This window comes from Pogona vitticeps, chromosome 2 (genome assembly GCF_051106095.1).
Source record: "Pogona vitticeps strain Pit_001003342236 chromosome 2, PviZW2.1, whole genome shotgun sequence".
Lineage (NCBI taxonomy): Eukaryota > Metazoa > Chordata > Lepidosauria > Squamata > Agamidae > Pogona > Pogona vitticeps.
In genome coordinates this window covers 283,099,047-283,118,028 of record NC_135784.1, presented here as the reverse complement: position 1 = coordinate 283,118,028, position 18,982 = coordinate 283,099,047, and the positions used below count along the sequence as shown (strand labels likewise).

Below are 18,982 nucleotides of genomic sequence, written 5' to 3'. Positions count from 1 at the left end.
CCACAAGGGCTCAGGTAGATGTAAGGAAGATATGGGACTTGAGTCCTCCTTCCTCACAACTATATTGGCTTAACAATGGGAGCTGTCCCTCTCTGCAAATTGCAGATTGAGGGTGTTTACATTTTGTTTGAATCACAATAATGGGGCAGGGAGGTTTTTAGGATGAGGTAGTCCCTCTGTGTCTCTCATGCACAATTCAAAAATATTAGTGTAGCTTAAAGAGGCAAACACAGCATCAAATGTGATTGGCCCTTATATACACCAAAGTGAGTGCTAGCATTAAATTGGTTGGTATTCCAGCGGCAGGTGCACCGTAATACTGCAAGTATTATTTTCCTTCTCTCTTATAATAATTTTACTATTGACTACAGTGTTATACTGACATTCTGAAAATCTCATAGGTAGTTGGTTCAGAAATAAACTGATGGGATCTACAACTGGGATTCTTCATTGCAGTATGTCTCATTTCTCACATTGATCCTTGTTTTGTATTTTGTTGCCCATTTTAATATTGTGAGCCATCTTGGGTCCCCTTATCTGGAGAAAGGCAGCCTGTAAAAAGAGATAAATAAAATAAACAACGTTTCCCAGATCATAGCTTTTTTAACAATCAAACTATATAACCTTGTGAAGTAGGCTTGCCCTTTTTCTTGGGGGAGAGCAAGGGGCTTTTAGAAACGTTGCATTTTGTTGACCTGATATTCTTCCTTAACTGCAGAAGGGTTTCTAATCTGCAGATTACTTTGCCTATCTGAAAACGTTAGATTATAAAATATCTATTTTCCCTTAGAATCGAAGGACTGTGGCTCCTTCTAAAGTTGAAGCTCCTGCTAGAGACAACAGAGGTAAGTTAGTAAATTCATTTTTTTTTATATTTGGTGAAAAATAAGGTGATAAATTTCAGTTGTCTGTTTCAGGTGCTTGCATCTGATAGCCCACATTTTATTTATACCTCACACCTGTCTCCTAAACAGGACTAAAAGTGTAATAGACAAAAATTGTAATTTGGCAAACACAACAGCTAACACAGTTGTCATGGACAATGCCGTTGGAAGATATGGATATGTATCTTGTTTTTTTAAAAAAAATTAATTAAGGAAAAACAATAATGACAGTACTAACATAAAAAGTGTGTACATATATGCCATACAAAATACCCCCCCGGTTCCACCATCACCCTTGGGACCAAATAACCAAATATATTCTTTTTTTTTTTTTTTTTTACCCCATTCCACTTCGAAAATACATTGGTTCTTCTGCTGGTTCATGACCTTTCCCTTTTATAAAAACATAATTCAAATATAGTTCCCATACCTTTTTTAAATCATTGTATTTTGTCACTCCCCTTCTTACTTTTATTTCACATCTTAGCTTATAATTTATCACTAATCTCCACATTTCTTTATACCAGTCTTCAAGATAAATTTGTTTGTCATTTTTCCAGTTTTTCACAAATATTAGTCTTGCTACTGTGACCATTATAACTATTAGTTCTTTCTGTTCTTTTTTAAGATGGTCATCCTTGATTATATTTAAAAGGGCAATAGCTGGTGATATTTGAATATTATATCCAATAATTTATCTGATTTCTTTGAAAACCAATGCCCATTCTTTTTTATTTCTCAAGTCCACCACATATGTAAATAACTTCCTTTTTCCTTTCTACATATCCAGCATTGAGATGGTATGTTTTCATTTATAATATTCAGTCTTACTGGGGTAAGATACCATCTCAATGCAACCTTATAACAATTTTCTTTTACCCTTATAGACATATTCTTCATTATTCTTTTAAACCATATTTTGTTCCAATCCTCACTTTTAACCTCTTCCTCCAAATCCTCTTGCCATTGGTTTTTCATCATAGTTTTTTTATATCCAACATTTATTAGAATCTTATAAATCACACTTACTGTGCCCTTTCTTTTATTTCCTTCCTCTTGAACTTGTCTTTGCTCTATGGGCTCCTCAAATTTAGTCAGTTTTCTAATTTCTCCTACTTTTCTAGTCCACTCTTGTCCAACTTTCCATTTGGAGTATTTTTAACCAAGATATACCCTCTTCTTCTCCCAAGATTTCCTTTACAGTATTTTTATCTTTTATCTTTTTCATCCAAGACCTTATTGTATTTAGCCCTTTCTCTACTAATACTTCTTTAAGTTTAGTTTTAAGGATTTGAGGGAAACTCTGAGCCTGCACCACTTCTTATAGTGGTGAGATATGTGGACTCAATATATATCTGAATTCTTTCCAACATTCTAACATATTCTTCAAAAAGGGATTAGTTATTCTGTTTACTCTTTCTGCAATTTTTTCTTTAAAGAGGATATTTTCCATTTTATTAGAATGTTCTGACAGTTTCAATTCCCTCCATATTAAATTTCTATTATGTGCAATAATATCTGAAATATGTCTAAGTTGGTTTGCAATGTAATATGCTGTAACGTTTGGTAGTGCAAGTCCTTCTTCTTTTTGTGGAATATACTATATTTTCTTATTTATCCTTATTTTATTTCCAGCATAATGGCTATTTATCAAGTTCTGCCAATCTTTCAGATATATTTCTTCAGTCTTTATTGAGAGCATCCAAAATAAAAAAATGAGTTTAGGAATAATCTTCATTTTACTTAATGCTATTTTTCCAAACCAGAATAATTTAACATTTTTTATATTGATTCAACTGTTATGAATAGGTATCTTGTTATGACTAGAGTGATAGTCAAGATTCAGTAACAAAATGATGCTCAACATCAAAATCGCATTGCAACAGTTAGGCAACATCTTGTATTTACCCCATGTCACATAATTGAACTTCAGCTCTGCTTGAGGTATATTGAACATAGTATTTGATTCCTCTCAGAAGGTAAGATGTTTTCAAGAGCCTGTTCCCTGATAATACTCTTATCATCTGCATTGCAATACAGAGGTTGCCCTGCCTGCCCATCTTGGACTGGTGTATGCTTGAGACTGAATGTCTTGAGTGATACAAAGACTGATGATTACTTATTCTCCAGAATCTGTGCCACTATTACAGAAGGATTTAGATCTGAAAGGATGATGCAGACACAAATTATGATAGTTAATGCGACCGTTATAGGCAACATTTATCCTTAATTTTCCATGGTAGATAGTCCCATCCTATGCAGTAGCTTAATTGAAAGTGTTAAAGTATCTCATCTGTAATGTAGTTTTGTGTGTTTGTGGGAGCAATTTCCTGTGTTTCTTCTCAGTCTTCTGCCTCGTCCTCACAGCCAGCTTTACTTTGACATCCAGCTCAATGTAGAAGTTGCATTTCTCAGCTGCTTGTAATAGTAGTTTGGATGACAGGGGCAGGGGCATCTGCCAACTCATGTCAGCCCGTACCTATTACATTTTACTGTCAGTCTTTGCTGCCACCCTGCTCTGTTTCTCATTACTGGCACCATATGCTAAACTAATGTAGTATATTGGTATAGTGTAATATAAGCACTTGATGCAGTGGACCCTCGACCTACGGAATTAATCCGTATTGGAACAGTGTCCATAGGTCAAAAAGTCTGTAGGTGGAAAATGCATTTCCCATAGGAATGCATTGAAAACCTATTAATCCGTAACCCGCCCAAGAAACAACCCCCCCACAAAATTAAAATAAATTTTAAAAAATTACAAACCTTACCTTTTCGAAGCCTTCCAGGGGTCCACCGCCATTGCCGCTGCCGGAGGACTCCAAGGGCTTCAGCGCCACTGCCAGAGGCCTCTCAGAGCTCACCTGCCCCTGTCGATGCAGGCTTTCAGAAAGCCTGGTAGACCGGGCCTACCAGGGGAGGGCTTCCCCTGGTAGGCCCGGTCTACTCTGGATGCCTTCCAGGGCTTCTCCGCTGCTATGAGAGGCATCTCGGAGGTCCCCCCCCCTCCGGCCAACCGTGCTTCGGAGGCACTATCGGTGGCGGGGGGGGACCTCCAAGATGCCTCCCATGGTGGCAGAGAAGCCCTGGAAAACATCCAGAGGCAGATCGGCGGCCTACGGACTGGAAGGGGGAGGCAGGGTAAGTGCCAAATTTGAATTTGGTGCTTTCCTCGCCTCCCTCTTCTGGTCCGTAGGTCGATTCTCTGGCCGCAAGTCGATTGGAAATCTTGCGGCTGGAGAAGTCCGTACCTTGAAAAGTACGCATGTCGACCCGTGCACACATCGAGGGTCCACTGTAGTTGCTGTTCTCCAGAGTCCACTTCAGAATATGAATCTCTTTTTTCAGAATGCTCATTATCGAGCTTCAGTTTGTGCTGTAGGTGATGTGAAATAAGTATGATTTTATACCAGCCTCTGTGGAGTTTCAGGGGAGGCCTTTCTCTCAGTCTCACCATCCACACAAACATACTCCCTGTGGACATAGGAGATTACAGATTTTATGGCTGCTCCCAGGCGATGGAACTGCCTTCTACAGGAGACCAGGTTGACCCCTTCTTTTCTGCCCTTCCACTGGCAGTCAAATACCACTTTTTCAAACAAGCTTTTGATATATATATATATATATATATATATACTGCTGCTGAGAAAGGGATTATAACCAAATTATTGTTCTTTTATAAATATAAAAAAAAATCTGTTCTTTTTTAAAACTTGTTTTAGCAGGATTTTATTCTGTGCCTTGTAATGATGAATATATTTAATTGGTTTTTAATAATGTGACTTTAATGATTATAACCATTTTAATAGTTTTGATTTTAAATTATTTGTAAGCTACTTAATTGCTTCTACAAGGAGAAAGGTGGGGTGGAAATTAAACAAATCAATATAAATAAATAAAATAAATAATTAGCATGAAGGACAAAAACCAACATACCTGAATTAAGGTATCCAGCTTCTTTCTTCTGTCAGTAGTGTTCCAGTTGCTTTTGATGTGCTCAGAATTGAGCTAGGTGCCCAAGGATTACCAGTAAAAAGCCTTGAGTGCCTCTGCAGCTTCTTGTAAGCCTGATATGTACAAGGCAAAAAAGGAGGTTTTGTTTAAATGTTTCAGTCCAAATGTCTTGCTGGTGGGAATTTGTAGGTATAAACATCCCCAATCACATCTAGTGATAAAGAAAGTAAGAAGCTTGATGTTGCAGCTAGAGTATTATGTTATTGAATTGAACTTGCCTTGAACATCTTAGTACCAAGTCTGTGTCCTGAAATACCAGCATTTCTTCTGAGAGCAGCTTCATAATTCATCAGTGTTACGCAAGTATGTATGTGGGTAGTTTCATTCTCCTATAGATTTTAGATTGTGTCTCATACTGGCACTGTTGCTCCTTGAAGATTCCACGTGGTTCACTGCAGTTTTTACCAGTATTGGTTGCTCTGTGTTCACCTCTTTGAAAATCCGGGTGATGAAACAATTTCAGCTGTCATTTTTCCAGGAATACAAAGTATTTTCCTTCCTCACTACTAAAGTGTATTCTCAGTTCAGTATTTTAATCTTTAAGTCTTGTGGCTGGGCAAGTGGAAATGAACAGGCAAGTGCTCACTTTCAACTGGAGTAAATAGATGCAGAGAGGCTGCTGCCCTCGAGAAGGATGAAAATATTCCTTTCTACCTAAGATCACTAGACTGTGGAAAGGAGAGAATACCACAGCTTCCATTATCCCTAACCCATGTGTCCAGTAGTAAACATCAAGAGAGTTGTCTTCATATGATACTTGGGATACTGTACTTTGTCCCTTCCTATTGTAGGCTGTACAGAGGGAGTTCTATGGAGGTGCAGCACCAAACTGTATGGTTGCCCAGCTGACCAAAGGACATGATTATGCATCAAGAATGTGATTTTTAATCTTTTCAGTTATTTTTCTTTATATTTGTAGTATTGCTATTTATTTAGTTTTCTTTGCTGGCTGACTTAAGGAATTTCACACACTTATCTTTCAGTGGTTTAAATTGACAGGGGACTTGGAGATAGGGTTGTGCCTCTTGCCTGGGAGAGACATGTCTATACAAGTCCTCTCTGCCTCTAACCTGATCCTTAGTCCCTTGTGTCAACTAGAGGTTTTGATAAAAAGTTAATCTACATCACCTCTGTTCTTGATAATGCACTGTATCCCTATGAATATTTGCATCAGAATAGGGTATGGAACTCTTACTGTAATCTATATGGATCTATGGTATCTTTACTGGTATGTATATGATGAGGCCCAACTTCCATGAGTTCACCAGGGATGCTCATGGCACACGCTGAGTAACTTTATGCAACCATAATCTCTCATGGAAGCTCAGCTATTTTTTCCTACCAAGTGCAACATGTTTTGAAAAGTCACAAAGGATTGTCCCAAATGGGGACATAGTTACTCAAATAGTATATCTGGCCTTGAAATTAATCATTCTACACCGTATTGTACCATCTGTGTGCCACATTAACTCACAAATTCCAGTTTCATAAGCAAGCCTTGATAATAGTCTATGTTTAATTCTGATACCATCTTGTTTTATAGTGTATTTTCCTAGTGTACCAGCTTGTCTCCGAAATGTGTTTACCTCACTCTTCTCTGTCTCCAGACAAGACTGTGGTAATTAACAAGTCATTTTATTTAGAAAGAGTGACGGTTCCTTTTTCCCCCTGTCTAGGCTAGCTTTCATCATACTTTTTTCTTTTGGTTTTGCAGTGATTGGTTCTGCACGTGCACGGCCTACTCAGCTTCCTGAACAGTCTTCCTCTACACAACAGAATGGTAGTGTTTCAGATATATCTCCAGTTCAAGCTGCAAAAAAGGAATTTGGACCCCCTTGTATGTAAATCATGTATCAAGGATTAATTCATTTTAGGCATTATATGTACACGCTCTCGGACAGTTCTATAATTCATACATAGTGGTGTCGGTACCAGTGTTATGTCTCCTTCAAGAAATCACATTGTGGTTGTTCTTCCATAGTCTTGTTGGTAACAAAACATTTGCAAAATTTCAGTTGTTCTGAAGGAATGGACTGAGGTTGAAAATTCACGAGACCTTGTATTGGGTCAAACCAAGAGAATAACATGTAGAACTCAGCGCCTGTTCTGTGTTCTCACTTTTCACTGTCCATATCCCTTAAAGTCAGGGAGGGCATGATTTGGGAAAAGAAGAATTGTACTGAAAGTGGTTCTGGTGGTTAAAATTAGCTGCTGATTAGTACAGGACAGTGATTCAACTTTCTTACATCTCTTGTCAGGTCTGTTACCAAGTCCATATGCTATGGAAAATATTAAGTGTTGGAAAGCAGTCTGAGCTATAGTGTACACAAATGCCACGGTCATTCCTGACAGTGTGGGGTGAGGTAGGCATTCCAGTCCCATAGCTGGACTGGTTCTTGAAGTAATATCCCTCAGGCAGTTTATGTGGTTGCAAGCTTACACTTACACACCCTGTTTGCCCTGAATTAGAAAGTAAGAATAAACAAATATCTATCAATTTTACTGATAAAATATTTTAAACTTTGAAACATACATTACAAATAGACAATATTTTTTTCTTTAAGCACGTAGAAAATCTAATTGCGTGAAAGAAGTTGAAAAATTGCAAGAAAAACGTGAGAAACGAAGATTACAGCAGCAGGAGCTTAGGGAGAAGCGAGCTCAGGTTTGTTTTCTTTCTTTTTTGGTTTTGTAGTTTGTTGGTGAGTTATTTCAAGTAGTGTTGAATTTTCTGACTTGTTGGAAAGGATCCTTTTTTGAAATGGTATGAATAAAAACATATTTCGCTGCTGTGAGGATGTCATGTTTTAAAATGTGATTTTAAAGTGTAATTTCTAATAATTGCAAGTATCTCAGTGAAGAAAGTTACTAATCTTCTGAGAAAATCCGTCAATATTAATGAGCCTTATCATAAAGCAGAGGCTTTAGAAGAACCATGAGCATAATCCTGCTGGCAAGCTTGTATGTTTTCTAGCATAGAAGTGAGACCTCAAGTTTCCAACTGATATAAGAAATAACATTGGTAGACAAGTAACCTGATATTGTACTATTGGATTTATACTGTTTGAGTGTGTGAGGATTTCTCCCCCCAGCTGTCAAGAATTAGTGAGGGGAAAAGGTTGGTTTCCTTCCTTCCTTCCTTCCTTCCTTCGGGTTAAATACATAGGCAATATTTGATGCAGGCTATCTGTAGTAAGGGGCGTCCCATGTCTGAAACACTTCTGTACCAAAATCAACTGAACTGCTTGTGCTTGTTCAGTAATTTCCAAACTGTGTTAAACTTGGCATAGGAAAGAAGATGGTCTTAGTGTTCCATGGGGCAAAAATCACTCCATAGCCATAATCGAACCCATTTCTGACATAAGAAATAATAATAGTCAAGGAATCTGACAATGATTGGCTTCACAGAGTCAGTCCTTCCCTGAGGAGGTGGAGGCCCTAGTATAACGGTCTGCTGTGGAGACATACAGAATGTAAAGGCTTATTGAATGTTCTGAGATTTTCTACAATGAAACATATAAGAAGATACCTGGAGTACATATGGGTCAAGAATTATCATGAGCACAATCGTATAAAATCCTTGACAGTGTATAATTGTGCCATTAGTATGTTGGTAAAAAAGAGAAGGTTTATTTTGCTAATTCCATGACTTCAACAGAGTTTTGCTAAGTAGTGCAGGGATTTACTTTTGTCTAGCCCAACGAATTCAAAACTGAAAGTTTTGGGGGCTCACAGTAACAAGTTTGTCAAGTGGTTAAGAGGAAGAAATTGCTCACCTCAGTATTGATTTGAACGCTACTGTGTTGTCGATTGGAGTTATTTGTCCTTGTATTATTTTGTGGGAATGATTCTAGTTTTTGGAGCCTAGAAAGATATTGTGTCCTTGTGCAGCCCACCAAATGCTCCTTCAACCTTTGCCTGGCTTCTTCAAGCTGACTTTGGTGGATTGACCAGATGGGTCAAGGGAGTTGTGACTGCATTATTGTGTGATAATTCCCCTTTGCCTTGAAGGAGGTAGGAGTGTAACCAATCCAGAATAAATGCTTTGTCGACTTAGAAATGTCCTATAATCTGGTCACAAAAATGCCTGCCTTGATCAGTATGTTGAAGAGAGCAGCTCTAAGCTTTCAGTTGCAGGGGCCTTTGAATAAAACTGGTCACTTGGTCTATTCCTATTTGAGTTTTGGGCCAGTTTTGAGACTGTCTCAGCTTTGGCTGCCTTGCTCCTCAAAACTCTGGAGTTTATAAATAGTCTACAAGAAAGTGGATACTTCAAAAATATTGAATATAATGTATGAATGAGAAGATCTTTATGTTCTTTATATCAGCAGCCATTATTGCTTCTTTTAGGATGTTGATGCCACAAATCCAAATTATGAAATTATGTGTATGATCAGAGATTTCCGGGGAAGTTTGGATTATAGACCACTGACAACTGCAGATCCTGTAAGTTTTATGGAAATGTTATAACTGTGGAAGAAGTTGAAAATAAATTATGTGTGTCAGTGTAATATTTCCAAATACTGTAGTAAATATGTGGTGAGGTCATGAAATATCTTGCGACAGCTGCACTTGCACAAGCCTGCTACTCTTAGTGAGTGCTGTGCAGTCAGCAGTATCTGAGAACTAAATGAGGAACTTAATGAGAATCTACGCACATGCACACACCCATGCACATACACATACCCCACAAAAAAACCCCAAATTGCTGTTTTTGCATCTGCCTTGGAATGTTTTTCTTGCCTGAGGAAAATGTAATCAGAATTCAGTTTTTTTTTCTTAACCTAGGTTATACTATTGTATTCTGATATGAGCTTACCATGGTGAGGTCACATTTAGTTATCATACATTAAGCAAGAGATAGTTCAGAGGTTTCTTGAGGCTGCTTATTTCTCTCATGGGTATGAACTGCTTTTGTGAGGTGGGAATCAGCATATCTCCATCATGGCAACCTGTGGTCTCTTGAGGCCCCTAAATGTGCTTTTGAGAACAGAATACCTTTGCCTAGAGATTTAAATCCCTGGCTTTTTTCTATACGTTACATCTGTTAAGTGACCCAAAGTAACATTTGATCCAGCCCCAGTTTTTCTTTTTTGCTGCTGTAGCCTTTCAGGTAATATGAATGAAATAATTTGTAAATTCAAATATCACTGGTTGAATGAGATGGCTGAAAGAATGAGTTCACAACACCAGACTTCTGAAAGACTGACAGGAATGTGTCTCGACCTTGAGATTTTTGTTCTGTGTAGAGGGTTGAAGCCACAAGTGTTTACGATGATGGAATTCACCACCAAACATGAAGCATTCCTAAAATAGATGTTTTTCTTGCCTTTCAAAAATGTGGATCATTTTTGCCATATTTAGTAATGTAATGGCTGAAATAAACCAAATTTTGTTTAGGTGCATTTCCGTTTGTATTTCTTTTTTAGATTGATGAACACAGGATATGTGTGTGCGTTCGAAAAAGACCACTCAATAAAAAAGGTATGGCTATTATTAACATGTTGACTGTCATCTTTGTTGTCTGGGAGTTGGGCTGTAACTTAAGGCCTTATACACAGCTGAGCTTTCACTGGGTAAACAAAGTATTATGGAGCTCTTACTAACATTCTTCCTATTAAGCCCTATTAGTTTACAGCAGGCATCCCCAAACTTTCAGTATGAGTGCCACATCATATATTTTACACATTTTTGAGGGCCGAAGGAGGGAAGGAGGACCCAAGCACTTGCAAAGACAGTGGGGGTGGGGGATTGCTTGGGTCCCCCTTCCCTCCTCTTCCTATGCCTGAGGGGGGATAGGAAGAGGAGTGAAGCGTGATCTTAGTCATCTCCCACCCCCGCTGTCTCTGTGAGCACTTGGGTCCCCCTTCCCTCCTCTTCCTATGCCCAGGCTGGATAAAAAGGCAAGTCGGGCCAGATGTGGCCCGTGGGCTGTAGTTTGGAGACCCTTGGTTTACAGTATACCTAGTTAGAAGTGGTGAAGTTTAAGTACTGTTTATTACCTGACAGAATCAGCAACCAATTAACATTATTTCTGGGTGGAAGAATAAGGCTAGTTCCTACGCACAGTCTGTTTCTAATGTATTGTGAATTTACTATATATGTACATATAAAATTGCAGAATATGTGCTGCTCTAACTGGATAATTAGAAATACACCTGGCTTCTAGTAAGTTTGTTTTCAAAGCTGGTGAAAGGACACAGTTGAAATCTGAACTTGAAGCTTTCCTCATTTTCCCACCCTTCTAGAATGAGGAAGTACATATCCTGTATCAGAGGCAAGACACATGACACCTCAAGACCCCATTTTTGAGAGCATGAAATTATAGTGCTGTAAAATGGAGGCTGTTATTTTCTAATCACTTTAGCTTGTTCTGTGGGGTGATGGAACTCTTGCTGTGGAAAGAAGAGGAGGGGGAACTAAAAAAATAAGTCAGTGAAACAATGTGTTTTCTCAAAGCATTGCAAGAAAAGGGCTTTGTTTAGTTAGAGTGGTTAGTTTCTCTTGAAAAAGAGCAAGTAACTTAAAAGATATTTAGCTGAATTTTTTGAATGATAGAAGAAAATGGACCTTACCTGGTTTGTCATCAGTGCTCTGCTGAATCAGACAGTCTTTGTTTTTCTTGCTGTGATTTTATAGGATGCTGGATTGAATTTAGGATTTTAGTTGGGCATATCTAGAAATGCTGCCTCTTGTTATAAGATTGATCTGGACATATGAACATTAAAAACTTTGTTAAATATCTTATGTCTTTAAAGTACCACATGCCTTCCCAAGGTTTAAAGGAAAGTTTTTTTTAAAAAAAGAACAAAGTAAAAACTAAACTACTGTATAGACCTTTGCAACCAGAAAGCTTTCAAAACAAATACATTGTACATTCTGAAAAGCCAAGAGGAATGCAATCCTAGAAAATCTTTAATATTCTAAGTACAATTTATGTACTGTAATAAATGAAATACTGTAGTACCATTTTGCCAGAGTGTACTTTATTTATTCAAAGCTCAGATGTTGGCCTCCGTCTCGATAACGTGGCCATTTAACACCTGATTATTCAAAGGTTGCTGATTTCTCCATCTTCTTTGGCTAAATGAGGTAACAGTGTGTTAGAGACAAATGTTTCACTTGTAATGGAATTTTGGATGGGAGGGGATTACTGTGGAATTATGTAATGGGGCGATTACATAATGTCCCATTGGAGTACTTTGTGAAGAGCAGTGATGTGTTGTGACATTAACAGGTCTGTAGATCCTACTAACTATATTGAAAATTCTAGGCATACTTGGCCTTAGCCCTTGTGCAGTAATATACATTTGTACTGTATATAAAATATCACATGCACGGAATGTCTAGTGATCTACTGTCCTTTACCAATTTGGATCTGAGTACAAGTAAACATGAGCAGTCATATGATCCGTTCTCAGCTGATCTTTAAGGTTTCCCAAACATACAACTGAGGAGTTTAATTGTAGTTTAGGGCCTATTTTATCTTTTATGCCCTTAATAGTCTTTTTCAGTATTCTAAGTCTAAATTTCATTGTCATAATTTATGAGCTATCACATTTTCCATATTTTGACTGAAGTATATCTCAATATGTATGTAATTTTATAGAAAATTTCCTTTTTATGCTATACTTAAAGCATGATATTTGCATATATAATTTTATGTACTGATTTATTAAACTCTCCCAAGTCTGTTGTGCTCTTGTGCACCAGGGATTTAGCAATTATTTTAAAATTTTAGCTAATAACTCCTTTTGTTTCTCAGAATTAGGTATTTTTTCAAATGATATAGGAGCCCAAGTTATTTTAGATAGTCTTGTTAGTTTTGCTGTAACTTTTCATTTGTAAATATTGATAAATTGGAACATCAGGATGAGGATTTTTGTATGCATGCTGCGTGAAAGAAGATATGTATAATTCAAAACTAACATCCTAAGTCTAATACTATGTTAGGTGAAGGTTGACTTATTTTCAATATTTTTGTATTATGGGTTGGAATTATACTTACCATGTCATGTCATATAATGATACACTATATATATGGTAGATCTGTAGTGTTTATCAATTTAAAATTTGGAGGTCTGAATTATTGTCCTGGTAAATCTGTCAAAATCCCTGCCTTGTAGCCAGTGCTGACATGTAGTTCTGGGACATGACCAACTCCAGAAACAGAGTGGGGAGATTGTCTCACATCTTGTGATAAGCTGATGATGGTTGTTTAGTCGTTAAATCATGTCCAACTCTTCGTGACCCCATGGACTGGAGCACGCCAGGCCCTCCTGTCTTCCACTGCCTCCCAGAGTTTGATCGAATTCATGTTGGTGGCTTCGATGACACTGTCCATCCATCTCGTCCTCTGTTGTCCCCTTCTCCTCTTGCCTTCACATTTTCCCAACATCAGGGTCTTTTCCAGGGAGTCTTCTCTTCTCATGAGATGGTCAAAGTATTGGAGCCTCAGCTTCAGGATCTGTCCTTCCAGTGAGCACTCAGGGTTGATTTCCTTAGAATTGATAGGTTTGTTCTCCTTGCAGCCCAGGGGACTTTCAAGAGTCTCCTCCAGCACCACAGTTCAACAAACTCCTATTTAGTGTTCCTCTTTTCCTGTTGCCTTCAAGCTTTCCCAGAGAATCTACCCTTCTCGTGAACTGCCCAAAGTAGGACAGTCTCAATTTCATTATTTTTGCCTCCAGATATAGTTCTGGCTTGATTTATCTAGAAATTACTAGTCCATCTTTCTGGCCATCCAGAGTATCTGCAAACTTATCTTCCAGCACTATATTTCAAATGAAGTGATCTTTTCCCCTCTCAGTTTTCTTTACTGTCCAGATTTCACACCCATACATGGAAAAGAGGAACACTAAATAAAAGCTAGATAGACTATCAAGGAAATCACAGGGTTGAGTTTATAAGAACTGAGCAGGGCTGTTGAGGACAGGACTTAGAGATGAACATGAATTGCAGGTGGTTCATGCTGGTTCGTCCTTCTGACAAGCAAGTGTTTGGCAGTTCCTAGCCCTACCTCCCTCAGTTGGTGCCTACTTAGAGGCAGCAACCCGACTTCCCTGCTCCGCCTCCTCCAGGTGCTGCCTCTGTGGGTTCCCGCTGGAGGAGGCAGGGATGGAAACTGCCAAATTGATGGTTCATGCCCATCTCTGAACAGGACATGTTGGAGACCTTTCATTCATATGTATATGTGTGCTGTCATGTTGATTCCAACTTATGGCAACCCTTTCCAGGGTTTTCTAGGTAGAGAATGCATAGACATAGTTTACCATTACCTTCTTCTGGGGGCATTCTGGGACTGTGTATTTTTCCCTGGAAGACACAGTGAGAATCAAACAGCCAACCTCTGACTCTGCAGTCAGACACCTAACTCATAGAGCTATGCAGCCAGCTCTCTCATTCATAGGATGCTATAAGGCGGAGTCTTTAATGTACCACAACATTTTTTGTCTTCTTTATTTTTGCCTGATATACTGTTAGTTGGAGATGACTTGGTGGCATTTAACAACAACAGTAGATAATACATACTTCTATATATCTTGTCTCCTCAACACTTTTGACAGAGCATGAAACAGCAGTAGGAGGCAGAGGACAACTCAACAACTGAACAATATTCTGTTTCTCCTCTACCATTCAGTGAAGCTACACTTCAACACTATAAAAGAGACAGCAAGGCTAGTTATATTGCAAATAGAGTATAGTCATCTATGGTTGAGTTACAGTAAGCTATTATAGTTGTACCCTTATCATAGACATTGAAATTTATTACAAATAACTTGCTAGTTTTATTAGCTGCTTCTTCTATTTTAGATAGATTTAAAAATAGAACCAAACCAACAACAATCCCTAGTCAAATAAGACCTGCACCCACCAAAAAAATCCAAGTTCATATATTTCCTTCCCAACAATATTTTTATGTATTCAGAGAACCATCCATTTCATGTCTCAGTGAAAGTTAATATCAAGTACATATACATGATTTAAAGTTAACTTTCAGTTGCTTCTATGTAACTGTAACATGTTAAAGAAAAGATCAGTACTGGACCGTTCATTTAGTGCAGAGCACTTAGTGTGAGAGAAACTTCAGCATACTGGGTTTTATGCCTAGAGCAGTTCCCCCCACAGAAATAGGACACATTAATGTACAGTATTTGATTGTATGTACAAAGTACCTTTTGTTCATGTTTCTTTTGAAACAGTGGGCTTTGTGTATGTTGTTGCTGATTCAGTCATTTCATACAATTAACAATGACTTTTATTAATTAATGCACAAACTGATGAAATCAAGTTGGATATCTTTTGTTCTCTTGAAGTTTGTTAATGATCTTTATTGTCTGCCTTATTTAAACAAGCTGTTTAATCATGCTTGCTAAGAGGAGCACACTGTAGAAAATCTGGTTTAGATTAAACAATCTGAACTAAAAATTATATATAATGTTTTTAAAACATTAAGTTATAACTGAGCAAAACATGTACTTCTATGTGTATATATATTCTTTATTTAAAATGAATTCTACTAATGATTTTGTTTGCAATTGGCTAGAATTTAGATTTATATCTAAACTATTAAGGGAAAGCTGTACTTCGGTTTTTCAGAGCTAGATGGAGTGATGGCAAATTGGTTACTGTTTTTAATTTTGGTGTAATTTTACTTGATAAAATTCTACATTTAGAATCCAGCAGATAGCTATTTCTTTGTTTTTCATTTTTTTATGAAACTATTCCAGCGTAAGAAGCACATTTGCACAGTTAAAACTAGTTTGCTAGCTGCAACCGTTCCTGAGATGACTGACACATGCCTCAGTTACATCTCAGTTGGATTACTGTAACACAGTCTAACACGCGGCTGCCTTTGGAAAGTGTTTGGAAACATCAGCAAGTCCAAAATATTGCAACCAGATTAACTGTGGCTAGTTACAGGACTCACATATCTTCCCTGTTACCACATCTCCACTAGCTGTTGGTCTCTTTCCAGATGCAATTCAAAGTGCTGGTTTTAAGCAATAAAGCCCTGAATGGCTTGGACCCAAGCTGACTCAAAGACTGTATCTTCCTCTCTGAGCCTGTTCGTAAATGGCTCCCTGCAAAAAGGCAGGGAGAAAGGGCTGGAAATTTGAATTTCCTGCCCCTTTTCCCTGCCTTTTTGCCTTCGGAGGTCTCAAAGGGCTTTCTCCGATGTCAGGGGAAAAGCCCTTTGAGAGCTCTGAAGCCACCGATCGTGGCGGCGGGGACCCCTGGGAGACCTCCCTGGAGGTCCCCGCCGCTGCGATCGGCACTTTCGGAGATCTCAAAGAGCTTTCCCCCCTCACATCACAGAAAGCCCTTTGAGACCTCCGAAGGCAAAAAGGCAGGGAGAAAGGGTTGGAAATTCGAATTTCCAGCCCTTTCCCCCTGCTTTTTTGCCTTTTGAAATGCAAATTCCGTTCCCATGCATTTCAATGAGAAATGGTACTTCGACTTACAGACTTTTCGACGTACCAACGTCGTTCCAATACGGATTAAGTTCATAAGTTAAGGTTTCACTGTATAATTCTTTTAAAACATTTTAATAATTTATTGCTCTTAGCTTTTAATGCTTTAATACTGTAAGTCATCTTGGGTCCTTTGGAAGAGAAAAGTGGGATATAAATATTTTTAATCAATACATGTACAGTATAACATACTTCCATATGACTGACATTTTGAACATGATGGTTAGAAAGCTATTACAAGTGTGCAGAAATCAAATGGAATAAAAGCATTACAGTGAATTGCTGCTATTTAGGAGACTGATGTTTGTTTTCTTCATTTTACACTAGTGATGTTTGACAAGAAATATAAGCATTGACTTCTTTAGTAGTAGCATTTGCCTTTTGCAACTTGTTAAACTATGTTTAACTTATATTAAGAAACATAAATAATTGGTTTTTGGCCATTATAATACTTGTACCAGATTTATACATGATGAATTGATTCAGTCAATTGTTTTGGTTGTAGTGTTTTAAATATTGACAGTCACTGTCCTGAATAATAACACAAATTTCATTTATTTTTCTAGAAACGGTAATGAAAGATCTTGATGTAATAACAATCCCTAGCAAAGATGTTGTAATGGTGCATGAACCCAAGCAAAAAGTAGATTTAACAAGGTACTTAGAAAACCAAACGTTCCGCTTTGACTATGCCTTTGATGACAGTGCTCCTAATGAAATGGTTTACAGGTATGTTTGCTTGTGTTCATTTTAAAGTTTATGACTATTCTCTCTTATCAATAAGTTTGTGCCTCTTCTTAAACTGGGTTCCTGAATATGTACAATCACTGGTATTGTTAGACTGGATGACATGGTGCGCCAGAGATATGGAGTTTATTTTTTTGCATTATTGGTTATGAGCAGCCTGCTTGCGCATGTGATCTGATTGCTCTTATGTGTATCCATATGTTGCCCAATTACGGGTGCTTTCTCTTCTCTGTTTTTTTATACTTTCAACCCAGTTCTGGAAAAAGGTATAGATGCAACTAAAATCAACAAGAATGAGTAGCTGGAAATTTCTTAATTCATAACTTTAGCTCTAGGCAGCAACACACTGTTCAAGGATCAGAAGAGCTCAGTCCCAATTATCACTTGGCTTATGATGACTACTTATCCCAAAGCAGCAAGGAAGTTTTGAGTCAGTCTAAATGTATTCACTGTGGTGTGGATATAAAATAATTTTGAAAGGTGGAAAGGAGAGCCTGGAAGATTTCATTCCTTCCCATCTAGTTTCTAAAAATTCAGTGACTTGGGTTCAGCAATGGGATGTGGTTGTAGGCTTTGTGCAATCAGTTCCCTGGAAACCCTTGGCTCTTAATGGTTTGTTCTCACTACCTTTTGGACCTGGGTGATTCTGCTAGAGATGGGTGCAAGCTTCCCAATGGCTTCAAATTAGCTGTTTTAAATCTAAGTTATATCTCTCCTGTAGATGTGGATAGTTGTTTGTATGTGAGTGATGTGCTCTTTGTCTGATAGCAATAATTCTGCTACGCTTCTTAGCTCTGGAAGTTTAATTCAAGTGTAGAAAATCCTCTTCAGGGAAGGGAGACCTAAAAAAAACTTTTGTATTCCAGCACTAAATTGTTTCTCAAAAGACAGAAATGTGATCTGACTGTTCCTGAATCTAAACTTGAACAGAACTTGCGTCAAATTGCTCTGTGCTTTTTTCATCCATTACTAACTCAAGTAGACAGTTGGCAGTGATGTTACTGATTTTATTTTTTAGATGGGTTTCTACCAGTACTGGATTAAATGTGATACCCGGGCCTTGTTTTGTTCTGTTTTTTATAGGTTTACTGCAAGACCACTAGTGGAAACTATATTTGAAAGAGGAATGGCTACTTGCTTCGCATATGGACAAACGGGCAGTGGAAAAACTCATGTAAGTGTTGCATACATCACACATTTTATTTATGTACCTTTATTGCTCCTTAATCAAACTATAAGAGATTTTGATATGTTAGCACCACCATTTATTCCTGCAAGAAACTTCTCTTAGGGCCAGATAATATGTTGCAATATTTACCCCACTTCTGTATATGCATTAGGAACCCTATGAAGGCTGTTTACCTCCCAATTGTCTGTGCAAATCTGGGGTCTAAATTTATTATTTATTAAATCTTTGACAATGGTTACTATTCTTGTTACTGTAAAGTGATTAGGAAATGCTAATATTTTCAGGCTGAAAATCCTGTTCTTATTAGGTTCAGTCATGTCTCTTGATATTAAGCATATAAAAAAACATAGTTCCTATCATTATGCTGCTTATTTTATTTCATTATTTTTGCCTTTAGACTATGGGTGGTGATTTTTCAGGAAAGAACCAAGACTGTTCAAAAGGAATTTATGCACTAGCAGGTATGTAATGTATATTGGGGGTTGTGTGACATAATCTGTGTCCTGTTCATATGCTGTATTTTTTCGTGTACACGACCCCCCAATGTATAAAATGACCCCCTAATTTTGACCCATGATGAAGGCGGAGGAGCAGTTACTGGGCAACTGCTCCTCCACCTCCTGTCTCCACTGCCCGCCTGATCACCTCCTCCAGTGGAATTGCTGGGGCTCACC

General features: G+C 37.9%; 1 protein-coding gene across 8 annotated transcripts in view; it reads left to right on the top strand.

Moving 5' to 3' along the window:
* KIF2A (kinesin family member 2A) overlaps window positions 1–18,982 on the top strand; it is a 73,951-nt gene that overhangs the window by 30,960 nt on the left and 24,009 nt on the right. For 4 of the 8 annotated variants that reach the window (XM_020783664.3, XM_078384559.1, XM_020783668.3 and 1 more), the window contains exons 4-11: window positions 791–845; window positions 6,613–6,678; window positions 7,463–7,563; window positions 9,249–9,344; window positions 10,328–10,382; window positions 16,939–17,101; window positions 18,203–18,293; window positions 18,706–18,769. In XM_020783664.3, coding sequence (XP_020639323.2) covers window positions 791–845; window positions 6,613–6,678; window positions 7,463–7,563; window positions 9,249–9,344; window positions 10,328–10,382; window positions 16,939–17,101; window positions 18,203–18,293; window positions 18,706–18,769 — 691 coding nt within the window. Of the gene's footprint in view, window positions 1–790; window positions 846–6,612; window positions 6,736–7,462; window positions 7,564–9,248; window positions 9,345–10,327; window positions 10,383–16,938; window positions 17,102–18,202; window positions 18,294–18,705; window positions 18,770–18,982 lie in introns of all 8 variants that reach the window. The other 4 variants (XM_020783667.3, XM_078384556.1, XM_020783663.3 and 1 more) reach the window with 1 other exon arrangement.